At 35.3% G+C, this 14,087-nt stretch overlaps 2 protein-coding genes across 2 annotated transcripts; one reads left to right on the top strand and one right to left on the bottom strand.

Annotated features, from left to right (window-relative positions):
* Positions 1-479: 479 nt before the first annotated feature.
* Positions 480-3,893, bottom strand: LOC100263666 (pentatricopeptide repeat-containing protein At1g71420). The gene has a single exon (XM_002269718.5). The coding sequence runs from the start codon at positions 2,804-2,806 to the stop codon at positions 581-583; it is 2,226 nt and encodes a 741-aa protein (XP_002269754.2). The 5' UTR covers positions 2,807-3,893; the 3' UTR covers positions 480-580.
* Positions 3,894-6,001: 2,108 nt separating this feature from the next.
* On the top strand, positions 6,002-13,520 carry LOC104877470 (uncharacterized). The gene is made up of 5 exons (XM_059734604.1): positions 6,002-6,160; positions 11,576-12,117; positions 12,213-12,411; positions 12,528-12,712; positions 13,512-13,520. Exons 2-5 carry the CDS (start codon positions 11,584-11,586, stop codon positions 13,518-13,520), a joined length of 927 nt encoding a protein of 308 aa, XP_059590587.1. The 5' UTR covers positions 6,002-6,160; positions 11,576-11,583.
* Positions 13,521-14,087: the final 567 nt, after the last annotated feature.

Genomic DNA, 14,087 nt, shown 5'->3' with positions numbered 1-14,087 from the left:
GTATTGGTGAATCATTTATTTATTTACCCCTAAAACTAACCGTTATATAGTTGTTGCGAGGGATATTAGAGATATTTGATATAAAAATATTAATAGTAAGTAATTTACTTATTTATCATTTAAACTAACCATGATATAGTTGTTGGAATGGATGATATAGACACTTTACATGAAAATTGTAAAAATAACTATTGATTTACTTTTTTACCCCTCAAACTAACCATTATATAATTGTTGAAGGAGGTATTATAGACATTTGACATGTAATAAAAAGTAAAAGTAAAAAGTGAATTTAAAAGGATCAAGTGGGTCAACAAGGTGGACTCTTTCTTTAAGCCCAGCAAGGCCTGCTCCTTTGGGTTGTGTCAACCTAGCCTACTATAGTGTTGGGCCATGCCGGCCTGACACGATCTTTTGGCGTGCTGGGCCATGAGCCAAAATGGGCGGCCCAGCCCAATGGACACCTTTAGTTGCTACCATAAAGAAAATTCTTAGAAAGTTAATATAAATTGCAAATCATTTCAAAGCAATGATTAGATTCATCTTGAGGATCTCCACTATGTTCAGTAATAGTGGTTTGTCACCAATAATCATTGCAAGAGCACACCTTCGCTTTAAAATGGTGAAAACGGTTTGAATCTCTCACAACAATCTCCATGTCAACAAGTTCGGATGCCAACTTCATAAAGTTATGGCAATCTACACAAATTCGGATATTCTTCATAATCTTAATAGTGTTCCCACTGCAACATATACTACCTACATTCATCAAAGCGAAAGCCAAAGCCAGCTTCTCACTGTGGTAATACAGTTGCTCCTCTTTATGTTCATCTTCTATGTCATGCAAGGCCAAACTTATTTGAGGCACGTAACCCAAATCCTTCAATCGCCTAACTAGCTCTTCAAGCCTGGCACATATGGCCTCTTTTTCTGGATGTTGTTGGCCTCCAGAGGCAAACTCATGTACCTGATTTCCAACCTCAATCCAACTCAAACCTGGTTCCTTTCTCACTATCTTCCCTTCCATCTCCCTTCTTATTAATCTTGCTTCATTAAAACGACCATCTGTACAAAATATGTTTGACATCAATACGTATCCTAATGAATTGTTGGGATCCAACTCTTTTAGTTTCACTGCAGCTAACTTGGCTAACTTGGTTTCACCATGTTTCCTACAACTTCCAAGCAAGGCACTCCAGACCACTGAATCAGGCTCCATTGGCATTTTGTCTATAAGCTCCTTTGCCTCAGAAATTTGACCAGCTCGACCAAGAATATCAACCATGCAGGCGTAATGATCAAGTTGAGGAACAATACCATGATTGTTAGACATTGTCTCAAATATTTTAGCTCCTTCTTCCGCCATTCCAGCATGACTACAAGCTGAGAGGAGGGCAACAAAGGTGGCGCCATCAGGTTGAGCATCCATTTGTGAAAAGAGCAGCAATGCCTCCTTACCTTGCCCATGCATAGCATATGCCTTCAACATTGAATTCCAAGAAACTGTATCACGGGATCCCATTTTGTCAAAAACTTGCTTTGACAATGCAACAGAGCCACACCTAGCACAGGCATGAATCAAGGCATTTGCAAGCACAATGTCATCCTCAAATCCAACTTTTAGAACATGTGACTGGACAGTCAATGCATGCCGCTCAGTTGCAAGACCAGCACAAGCTTTCAAGACAATGGAAAACATATGACGATCTGGAGCCAAACACTCTCGAAGAAACTGCCGAAAGATGACGAGTGCTTTTTTTGGGTCCCGTTCTGCAAACGCTGCTATGATCCCAGTCCAAGAAACAACATCTTGACGGCCATCCAATTCCAAGAAGATCCTATAACAATCACTGACCTCTCCTCCTAGACTAGAATAAGCCTTGACCAAGGCAGTGGCCACTTCAATTTTTAAGATAAACCCAGTTTTTATAGTAAGACACTGCAATTGAAAACAACATTCAAGACCATCACCCATTCCACACAAGCAAGAAAAAATGCTGACCAGTGTGGCACGATCAAACCGAATTCCACCAACGTGCATCTGTGAGAAGAGCTCAAGTGCGCGATTTCCACATCCACAGACCTGAAACCCTGCAATCATAGAATTCCAAGAAACCAAATTGCGAAACCCCATGGCCTCATACACATTCCAAGCCTCATCCGCGCCACCACAACTCTTGCAATACATCATAATAAGAGCATTCCCGACATAAACACAAGAATCAAAAGAAGTCTTCAATGCAAGCGCGTGTACTTGCCGTCCACAATTGTCGTCCCCACCACAAGCGCTAATCACGCTGGCAAATGCAAACTCCGTTGGCTGGTGCCAAATTAACATGCCCCTAAAGACCCTAAAACACTCATTAGACCGACCATGCTGGGCATACCCAGAAACGAGAGCAGTCCAGGAAACAATATTCTTTTCCGGCATTTCATCAAACATTTGGTGGGCATAATCCAATGACCCACATTTAGCATACATGTTGACAACATGATTGGTCAGAAAGAGGTTGAAATCAGAGTTGGGGTTGTGTAAAAACATGTGGCGGTGGAGAGCTTGGCCTTCGGGGAGAGAACTGCGGCGGGCGCACGCCTGGAAGAGAGCGGCGTAGGTGTGGTGGGAATGGACGAGTGGAGGTGGTGGGGTGATGGAGTAGAAGAGTTTGAGAGCTTCTTGGAGGTGGCCGCGAGAGCAGAGAAGGCGAATGTGGTGGAGAAGATTGATGGCTTCAGAATTTAGGGAGACGCCGGTCGTGCTGAAGCCTCGGAAGAAACCAGAAAAAACATCCCCGAATAGCCCCAACATCACCTTACGAATATAGAAGGTCCATTCAAAGTCTGATCCCAAAATCCACTGGTGGGTACTGGATCCTGTGCGGTTCGGCTCACGACTTTTACTCTTCTTTCAGGGTTTCGATTCATCTCCCAGAGATATCATGTCTGCAAAATCTGGTTGCTCTGTTTACATTGGTAAGTTTCGATAAATTCTTTTTTCCGTTCTAGAAATTGATTTTAGACTGTCACTCGACGGAGAAGATTTTTTTTTGACTTGACGGATGTTTGGGCAACAATCTCATCAAAGAGAGATTTTACCACCATACATGCATATCCTGATATTTGGTACTTCAATTCATTACCCTAATACTCCTATTTAGTTTAACTAAAAACCCGAAAAAATTTCGACTATATGTTAATAACATGCCAAATAAGTAGCATAAATTAATACCAAAATCATGTTGAACGTATCTGATCAAAGATCATGCTATTGTAGGCTGTTGGACAAAATGAATCCGCGCAGACAGCCTTTATGCAAAGGTGGATGCAGAGTCACTGTGTAGATTCAAAGGGAATACTAAAGAAGCCACTGGTCATGGCAGAACTTGGGAAATCCAGCAAAGATCAAGGATATAGCTTGAGTGCAAGGGATCAGTACTTGAGCACAGTCTACCAAAGGATGAACAACTTTGAGAGCTCCGGAGGAGGGATCAGCGGCAGTCTTGTTTGGCAACTCATGGCTGAAGGGATGGACTCATATGGGGATGGATATGGTATAATCTTATCACAAGATGCCTCAACAAGGGGTATAATTTCGGCAGTCACATAAAATGATGACTTTTCGCCATATGTTGCTCGGAAGAAAACATGGAAAGTCGGTTCCTTGAACAGGGTTCAGAATCTCGATCGATACCGGTACAACTCGGTCAAGTCGTATCCGCCTCGTCCATGGCTGGTACTGGACTGATACCTGAGTTGGATATTTTGTCAGCTTGTGAACAAACTCCATTGAATTGAAGATAAATGAAAAGTCTCGGAGTGAATCTCATGGAAACGTTGAGATAAGTCCAAGATCATGTTGAGACTAAGCTATTTGGGTAATTGGTAATAGAAAAAAAAAAAAGGTAATATTGGAATAGAAATGGTGGAGAAGATGAGAGGATCAAAACCCATGAAAATGAAAAATACAAATTACAGAGAGTTAGAACCCTGCATCTTGGAGTCGCCAGCGAGGTCGAAGAAGCACGCATGCTTGTTCGGAACCCCCAAGTTCCCTTCGGAGATGGAACTGAGAGACATGAGGAGGAAGCAAAGTTGTCGGACTCCAGCACCGCTGTTATTGACGAAGAACGACGGTGAGGTGGCTAATGGAAGTGGTAGAAGAGAGAAATGGGCCTGCGGAGGAGCTGGTTGAGAGGAGAAATGGGTATATTGAGAGAGAGATAAGTGTTTGACCGGTCAATGAGGGTTATGGGTATTTAACAGAAATGAGGATTTGGGTTTTAAATAATATGTATTTGTTTTTTAAGTAGATAACGAGTATTTACTGGGGATTTGGGTTTTAAATAATTTGATGAAAATTATAATGATAAAAAATGAATAATAAATATTAGACTTATAACAAATAAATAGGAAATGAATATTTATATAAAAAATAAAATTAATGAATATATTTTATAAGAAAAATTATATTTATTTTTTTTAAATGAATCATGGTTTTATTTTTTTAATAATTAAAATTATTTTTTAAAAAATTCAAAATATTTAATTTAAAAAATTAAATTTTATTATTTTCATCTCAATAAGAAACTTTTATTATCAAGTGATTAAATTAAAATATTTTTAGAGATTTTTAATATTATTATAAATCATCCTAAAAATATGCTTTTATTATAATTTGAATAATTTTAATATAATAGAAGTTTATTTTATTAATTTTTCACTCTACTTATTTTTATTTAATTTTTTAATAATTTTCATAATTTTTTAAATTTATTTTGAGTTCTTAAATTAGAATTTTTTGCGTATCACCCAATACCGATCCAAGATACCAAGACTGATGTGCCTCAGAACCTTTTGAGTCAATGATTGATACCGTGACTTTGAACTATGTCCTTGAAGGCCTGGTCTCATCTTAACTATGGTTTTTTTTTTATCCGTTTGGTCAGCTGAATGGATAGATTTTCAAATTCATTATCATCTGGGTCATTTTTTTTCCCTTTTGATTCATCAAACTAATATGATCTATTGTATCCAGAGAACTAGTCAAGTGAGTTGAAGTCCGAGCCTCGTGAAGCTAAAGTTCTTCGTAGTAGTGTAGGATATATTCAATAAGAGGCTGGCAGTCTGATGTAGGTTGAAATGAATTTTGAAAAAAATTTACTTAGAATTTTTGTTCTTAATTTTCATTGTTGAGGTTGGTGAATCTGTTGCTGTCTTGACTAAGAATATTACCACTGATGAACATCACAAATGGTGGTTTCTAAAGTGTGCATCAGTGACAAAAGAGAGAGACTGAGAGATATATAGAAAAATAAGAGTCTAGATAATAATGTATATTACAAAAATAAAATTATACAATGTGATAATTAATTGAAGGTAATATTAATGGTGAATATAATTTGAATTGGGTTGGCTTGAAATCAAATTAAGAAAGTGGAGAATTAAAAGCACGTTGGAGAGTAATTTTAAAAAGTATTTATAACATTTTTAACATTTTAATGATAAAAATTTTCAAGTATTAAAAATATTAAAAGTATTTCCTAAAATTCTTATCAAACAAATTTTAGAAATGCTAGAAACACTTCTTAAATTTACTTACGTTTTACAATGATTTTAGGAAGTGTTTCTAGTATTTTTTATACTTGAAATATAAAAAAATTTAAGTGTTAAAAGAAGTAGAAACACTTCTCCTAAAATCACCGTCAGTTCTAAGGAAGTCTTGTTGCTGTGGATCCCTTTTTTTTTACGCCTTATCCACTCGGGAATTCCAGTACTTCCAGGAATAACAATACTAAGGTGATGTTTGTTTTTTTGGCTTTTTACTTAATGCAATTTCTTTTTAGAATTTAGGTTGTTTGTTTTTTTAATTTTTAATGACTTATTACTAAATTTTTAAAATTTTTGGCTAAATGAAAAAAGCCAAAATATTTGGCTTTTTCTAAATAGAAAAAGCTAGTTTTTGAAACCTCCCCTCAAAGCCCGACGCCCGACGCCCGACCTTAGCCCACCCATCCCCTCAAAGCTTTCTGCAATGGCATCCTCAACCCTCACCTCATCCCCAAAGCGGTAATTTCTTCATTCTTCTCCTCCATCGCTCTTCATCCGAGACTACACAGTTGGAAAGACGCTTCACTTTCAATCGACATTGTTGATCTGATTGAAGGTAACCCTCAACCCAAATTTATTTTGGATTTTCGGATTTTAATAGAGCAGTCGAGTCTCATTTCCCAGTGCTTCTCTCTCTAAAACTCTCATTTTCTATTCTGGTTCACATATGTAAGTGCTCTTTTTAGGGTTTTTGAGTTCACGTGTTGCAGGTCCTAAGATAATTTTAGGATTTCTAGGCTCTGTTAGAGGAGTTGTGTGGGTGTTTCTTTTGTTTGAGTTCATTTTTAAGAAAAGATTTATAGGCTATTGATTTTGTTTGAGATTACAAAGAATGTGGGTATCGGGTATTTGGGTTTATTTGTCTCAACAAGACCAAATCAGGAGTATTCAATGGGTGGTTGGGAGTTTAATTTCTATCTTTTGCAACCCTTTTGAATTAGTTGTTCAGACTCTCTTACACCATTTCTCTGATTGGTATGTGGATGCTTTGTTTGCTGAATTTTACTTGGGTTCTGTTTATGCATCATGTCATTATGATCGACTTCTGAATTTTTGGCTTTGGTCCATGGGTATCCATCCTTTTAAACTCTCTAATGATCTGGCTGTAGTGAGACTGTAGACTCTTATAGCATGTGCCTATATTTTCATATATAATCTATGGAATGTTTCTTGGATTCTGTTAGATGGGTTTAACGAACAGGGTTATAAGCTGCCCTGTTTATGGGTATGGTTTCTATTCCATCTTTGTAAAGTTCACAGTGATGCACTGTTGTTGGATTTGTTTTGTTGAGGTTGGGCCGGAATTGATTCTATCTTAACTTTGAAGTAGAATTAATTCCATCTTTGTAAGTACTTCATAAGCCAGAAACTTTTAGACTCAACTGGCCCGTGTACATTTGCTTGAACTTGCCTTAGCATCTTTGCTGTTAAATGGCTGCAAATGCTGTTACATTGTATGCTTCAAAAATAGATATTTAATGATAGGAACTAACAATCTCTGTACCAACATTTTTTTTTTCTTTTCAAATGGTGAATATTGCTTGCCGTATTGGCTTTAGGAGTTACACTCTACACTCACAAATCAGATTTGGTGTCCTAAAACTGAGTTAAAGGGAAGTCTGTTATGCAGGTTGTAGCTATTTGAGGAAGAGATTAAGAAGATTTTAGCTGATTTAAGGTTAGCATACCTTTTCAAACTTTGTATCTGAGTTTACTCAGGGGAACACAATATGCTGTTATAGTGCATGAAATTAGTCCATGGGGTTGAAACCTCTTCTAAGGGGAAAATTAGGGGAATGGGAGGAGTCTAATTAACCGTGGGATAACAAAGCTACCATAGTCATTAGAAGGTAAGTGAGCCCAATCTGTGAGAGATTACTAGCAACAAGTTCTTCACAATTATAGGAGTTTCTTATCCAACTATTATCATTGAGAAGATTCTCCACTTTGGCTTAAATCTGGTACAGAATAAAGCTTGCATGACTACATATTTTGGAGCACTGTTTATGTGACATGCATGTAAACTGTCATGCGGTTTCATAGGCTAGTGATGTTTTAGTTCCTTTCATCCATTTTGTTGTATTATTGGGTTGTTTGCATTTACATCTATTTCTTTGTGGATTTTGTTTGTGAGCTTCATAGTGTATTTGGCCTTTATAATTTCATTTGTACTAATATCGTCCATGACTTTAATAGAATATGCAGAAAGTTTCTAGAATCATGCCTTCTATGCAAGTGTTGCATACCTCTAATCATCCAGTAACTAATTCTTCTTTCTCTCCATTATTCGTTGGAGTTGATCCCCTTGCCACAAAATGGAAGAATGGATTTTACCCTGATAATGAACTATATAGCTGCTGAATGAACTTTCTCCATAAGAGATTAGTCATGTTTTAATTTGAATGATGCACTGAGAGTGGGTCATGGGCACTTGCATAAGTGTTATCATGTTATCCAATTCTACCACTGTTGATAGTCAATGGTTCCTTGAATTTGAGAGCCAGAGCATAAGATTCTAATATGAGTTTCTAATTGTTGCCACTGGCTACCCAATTGGTATTTCAGCAGTTAGTTTATGATAAATGCGATTGTCTTCCATTATAAAACATTCTTCTCCACATAAAGATTACAAGTTAAACTCCACATGACACTTCAATATAATAGGAATTTTGCATCTGAAAAAGAGTTTCCCTGAAGATTTTCATTCACATTGATATCACATGAGGGTTTAAAAAAAAAAATTAATTGGCTTCTAGTTTCTGCATCAAGCCCAAAAGGCCAAAACAACTGGATTAGGTTTGGTTCAGTGAGTTGTGTTCAACATTAGAATTGGTTTATCTATCAACATAAAATCAGGCTCTCCTAAGTTTGGATCTAATTTTTCTATCTAGAATCCACCAATCTATGATAAAAACCTGACTTGACTCACCTTTATCAGGTTGGGTTGGTACATTGGTTTGCACACACCTTTTGCACCTTACTCAAATAGATACTTCAAACATAGAAAAATCCACCAAGAAAACCACTAGAAAAAACATGTAATACAATAAGGGTGCCACTTCGTACAGAAAAAGAATAGGGAATACAATCTATTTGTATTCCCTATTCTTTATTGAGGTTTCTGCAGAGGATGGTTAGTGATGTCTGCAACTTGTGGGCTTTCTGCTTTCCCACTCTTACAAGTGTTATAAAGGTTATCCAATTTTCTTACTTTAGTTCAAGATTCAGCCCTCGTCTCTTTAGTGGTAGTTTTCATTTTTTTTAGTTCTTTGTCTTGGATTTGAATTCTTGAGCCATGTAATGCATTCTTATAGAGCTGATTTTTATGCATTGAAAAAAATGCATAAAAATGACTCCAAACAGATAAAATAAAGACTAGCGTCTGCACCCTTGCCGCTAAAATTGCTAATTACCATTTGCAACACAAAATCCTTACCAAATATGTGTTAGTTCTTTGAGGGATTTGAGGGTTTAATTGAGATGGATATGTTTTGTTGTTTTTGAACCTTAAATTTCCACCAGAAGATGCACACAAGACGTAATTTTAAAGATGTTCCAACCTGTGAGTTTTATAGTTTTAAGCCTCATCAATATTTATAGTGGAACTAGCTCCTATCAGGAGAAAAACAGTTTGCAAACAGCACATCCATGTTGAATTCTGTTATACACCCAGCTCTAAGTTTAGGGTCCTTTGTCTTTTCACTTTGATTTGAATTTTAGATTCACCCAGAAAATTAAAAAGCTCATAGTAGAGTTTTTGCTATTCTACTTCTGATGTACTCCTGTATCTTATTACATATAGCATTACCAGAGACCACCTATCAGGAAAAAATAAAAAAATAGCAGTAATAGAGACCAACCCAACTTGCATACCATGCAACTAAAGAGTCAAAGATTAAATAGATTATGCTATCCAGTCCCTCTTGGTAAATCCAACCAACTTGTTGACTATGAATTTGGAAAATTAAGATCAACCACATGATTAATTGCTCTCAACATGCCAGTGGTTGATGATTGTCTTTCATCCTAATTATTACCAGAGTTGAGCATTTTATTCTAATGGATACTCTTATTCTTTGTGGCAAAGACACTGTTTTTATAGCACTGCCATTTTTGTTAGATTCAGTAGCATGTATGCTCATTAGACGATGTTCTGGGCAACCTGTGTTGGAGTTGATTTGTTTGTTTGAGGTCTCTATATTGGATGTCTTGTACTTTTATTGGACCAAACTACATGCCTACGTGTGCATAGATTGTTTCTATCATGGGGATGCATTAGGCCAAAATCTTATCACAATTCTGCCATCCACCGTTGAGCTATAAGAAATAGTCTCTTGATTCCGTCACCCTAATATGCTGAGTGATCAGTTTGAGTTATCTTCCCAGTTTGTATGTCAATCCAAGTGTTTTTTCCCCTACCTCTGTCCTAGGAACCTTCTGTTCACCTTCCAAACCATTAAGCACTGGCATAACTTTTTTTTTTTTGTCTTACTGAGTTGATACTCCTTTAATTATAAGCCTTTTCTCGTTGCAAATGGGTCCTCAACCAGAATGGAATGGTTGAGGACCCATGACTCCAAACAGATGGCACAAAGGACTCAGCTTGTTCCTACTGTTCAGCTGTTTAGTCATATCTATTATTTGTTGTGCATGCTGAACCAATGACTTTGCTTCACTTATGACCATAGTTTCAACTCCTTAACCGACTTTTGTTCATACTCAAACTTTACATTCATGAAGATTTTTATTTTATTTTATTTATTGTCTCTAATTGAAAATTGAAAATTAATCATTAATGTTAGTTGGTTTTTTGTACAGTAATGAGTCAAAATGTTGATATTAGTAGGGCAAAATGGACTGACCCCATCCAAAGAAAGCACTTTATTGATCTTTGTCTTCAAGAGGCAAACAAAGGCTTTAGATCAGGTGGAGGTTTAAAGTCTAGTGCTTGGCCTCGAATTGCTGAAGAGTTGGAGAAGTTACTTGGAAAATGTTATACTTCAAAACAACTTAAGAATGGGTGGGATTACATGAAAAGACAATATCTCATTTGGAGTAAAATGATGACTATGACAGGACATGGTTACAACTCTGTAACCAAAACTTTTGATTGGCCGGCTGAAAAATGGGAAGAATATCTACAAGTAGTTTTTTTTTATGGATTTGAGTGAATTTTAAAAATAATTGTCTTATATATGTATACATAACTAATTTGTTGTTTATCTTGTAAAATAGAAATATCCAGAAGCTAAACAATTCTGTTTTAAACCATTAGCAAATGTGGAAAAATTAAAGGCATTGTTTGGAGGAGTGTTAGCTACTGGGTCTAAAAATTGAAGCTCTGGAGGAGTGATAGCTTCTGGGGCTGAGGAATCATCAACACATTCTACATCTATGCCTAGCGAAACTTCAATTAGTTTAGAAGAAGATGAGGATTTGCCAAGAAATACTAATGATGAAGTAGAAGGTTCTAAGAAAAAACAAAAGAAAGGAAAGAAAGAGCAAACTCAAGAAGAAATGAATAGAATAGTGAATGTGTTGGAGAATTTTGAAGGACCCTCAGTCAAAGAATGCATGAAGATTTTGAAGAGGCTCTTGACTTATGAGGATCCATTATACTATGTAGCAATTAATGCATTTTTCAAGAAGAAAGAGTACAAAGAGGTGTGGATGGAGATGGAAAGTGACGAAGAGCGAATGGGATGGATTCAAAGCTTGCGAAAATAACTTTTTAAATATTTGTTTTAGATTTGTGGAATGCATAGGGTATATGACTTATATGATGATTTTAATTTGGTACATTTGGTTTGTTTGTTTTGGATATTTGATACATTTAAACTTTTCCAATTATAAGACTTTCTCTCTACATTTTATGGATATTTGTTTTGGATATTTATTACTCATACATTGTTATAACTATTTGATTATATTGTTATGCCTTTATTTCATAACTATTATTTTTTTATAATAGATATTCTTATGGAGAATCTTTCACATCACTCAAATAGTTCAAGTTCATCATCATCAAGTGAAGATGAAGACACAAAGTTAGAAGTGACAAGAGTTTTAAAAAAAAGATTGGTTGTGTTGTTGCTCAAATTATTAAGTGGCTCATCCATTGATAAGGAACGAGTCTCTACTTCATCATTTACAGGTTCATTTTTCATTCAAGAGCTTTTAAATGGTTCATCTAGCACATGTTATGAACTAATGCGGATGGAAAAACATGGATTTATTTCTCTATGTCACATGTTTCGAGAAAAAGGATGGCTTGTTGACAGTAAACATTTGAATGTTGAAGAGAAAATGGCCATGTTTCTTATGACTATTAGTCATAATCTTCGGAATCGATTGATTAAGAATAGATTCCAACACTCAAGTCAAACAATTCACAAATACTTCCATGAGGTTTTAGTGGCCATGGTGAATTTCTCAAAAGAGATGATTACTCCTCCATCATTCAATGATAGTTCAAATGGTATCTCCAATCGTCGGCTAAGACAAATTTTTAAGGTATATTATTTTTTATTTCTAATTATTCATATCATATTTGTATTATTCTCATATAAAAATAATTATTTATATTTTAAAGAATTATTACCATGTAGGATGCTATTGGTGCAATTGATGGAACTCTTATTCATGCATGTATTCCCACTAATCAACAAGTACCTTATCGAGGTCGTGGGAGAGGAGAATGTTTTCAAAATGTTATGGCAGTTTGTGATTTTGACATGATATTTAGGTTTGTTGTTGTTGGATGGGAAGGAGCAACTCATGATTCAAGAGTCTTGACAAAAACTATCCGTAACCCACAACATAATTTTCCAATGCTCCCATCAGATAAATATTTTATTTTCATTTTATTTAATATAATTTGTATTTATTCATTATAATAATCAACTCAATCCTTTTTTTTTCAGAAAAATATTATTTAGTAGATGCAGCATACACACACACTCGAGGTTTTATGGCACCATATCATAATGTGCGTTATTGGTTGAGTGATTTTCGTAGTGGTGGTAAAGCTGTAGGAAAAGAGGAGATATTCAACCAATGTCATGCAAGATTGAGAAATGTCATTGAACGTGCTTTTGGTGTTGTTAAGGTGCGTTTTCCAATATTGAAGAGAATGGCACCTTATTCGTTTACTACTCAAACAAAAATTGTCATGACATGCTTCTCCATTCACAATTTTCTTCGACAAATCTCAGTTGCGGATAGATTATTTTCTGAATATGACAATGAAGTGGAATTGGAAAGTGACAATGCAAATCAAAATCAAAACTCAACTACAAGCAGTTTTTTTGCAGCATCTGATCAAGAATTCATGCAACAGTTCCGAAACCAAATTGCAAATGAACTCTTTCAAGTGTTTAGTTAACTTGTCATTTTTAGCTTTTTACCATTGTAAGAAATGCAATGTTTAGATATTAGCATAAAATGTGATGTCTTCGAATATTTGAAAATATGTACTTGAATTGTTATGTTTTTTCTTTAATTTGATTTAGGTTTTATCAATCCATTATTTTTCATATTATTAAGTTTAAATATTTTATTTTAATTATATAAAAAATAAATATATTAATTATTTTTTGTAAGAATGATAATGATAAATTATTTATTATAACAATTTTATTATTTTGAACTTTTTAGAAATAATTTAAATTTAAGATATTGGTTTTCAGCATATAAAAAAACAAACAGCTTAATACTTAATAGAGATAAAATTTTAAAAAAACAAACAACTTAATGCTTAATGCTATTAAGCATTATTTAGTATTAAGTTAAAAAAAAGTTCTATTTAGAATTAAGCCAAAAAAACAAATGCCACCTAAGTCCTGGGCCAAAATAGCAAGTTCAAGTATTTCTTTTGGATTGCTTATCCAACATTCCAAATCCTGCAGACTGTTTAAGTACAACGTAAGTCTCATGTTTGTATAAAAAAGTCGATGGCCCACAAATATCATACCTGAATTGCTGACTTGAAGCATTTGAACAAAGTAGACATTATGGACCTAACGAACCAAGTATACTTAATGGAAGCTCTGCAATTGGGAGAATCGTCTTGCAGTCACACAAGTCAAGGATTCTCAGATTAGGAAGTTGATTAGTCCCAGACGGTATGTTACTAAATGGGTTCCCCCTTAGCTATTATATTTGCAGTGATGACAGGTTTTTACAATGACTCTAAGACTAAAAAATTCAAGCTTATTCAAATGTTCATTTGATGATGGCAGCTCCTTTACAAAATCAGTAAGTGGTTTTGTTTATGGATCCCACACTTGATGGTATCCAACAGGAACATAAGTGTCTTAGCAACTTTCAGACTAATGGTGCCATTTGGATTAGTAGCTTCCCACAATTCAAGCATCTGATCATCATCTTCACCAATCTCTCTCCTGCTAGCTTATCCCACAGGATGAACATTTAGATATCTGATCAAGCATAATGTCTCATCAGATATCTACTAGCTTGTTTGA

Source organism: Vitis vinifera, chromosome 18, assembly GCF_030704535.1.
Source record: "Vitis vinifera cultivar Pinot Noir 40024 chromosome 18, ASM3070453v1".
In the NCBI taxonomy this organism is placed as follows: domain Eukaryota; kingdom Viridiplantae; phylum Streptophyta; class Magnoliopsida; order Vitales; family Vitaceae; genus Vitis; species Vitis vinifera.
This window is presented reverse-complemented; position numbering and strand designations above follow the sequence as displayed.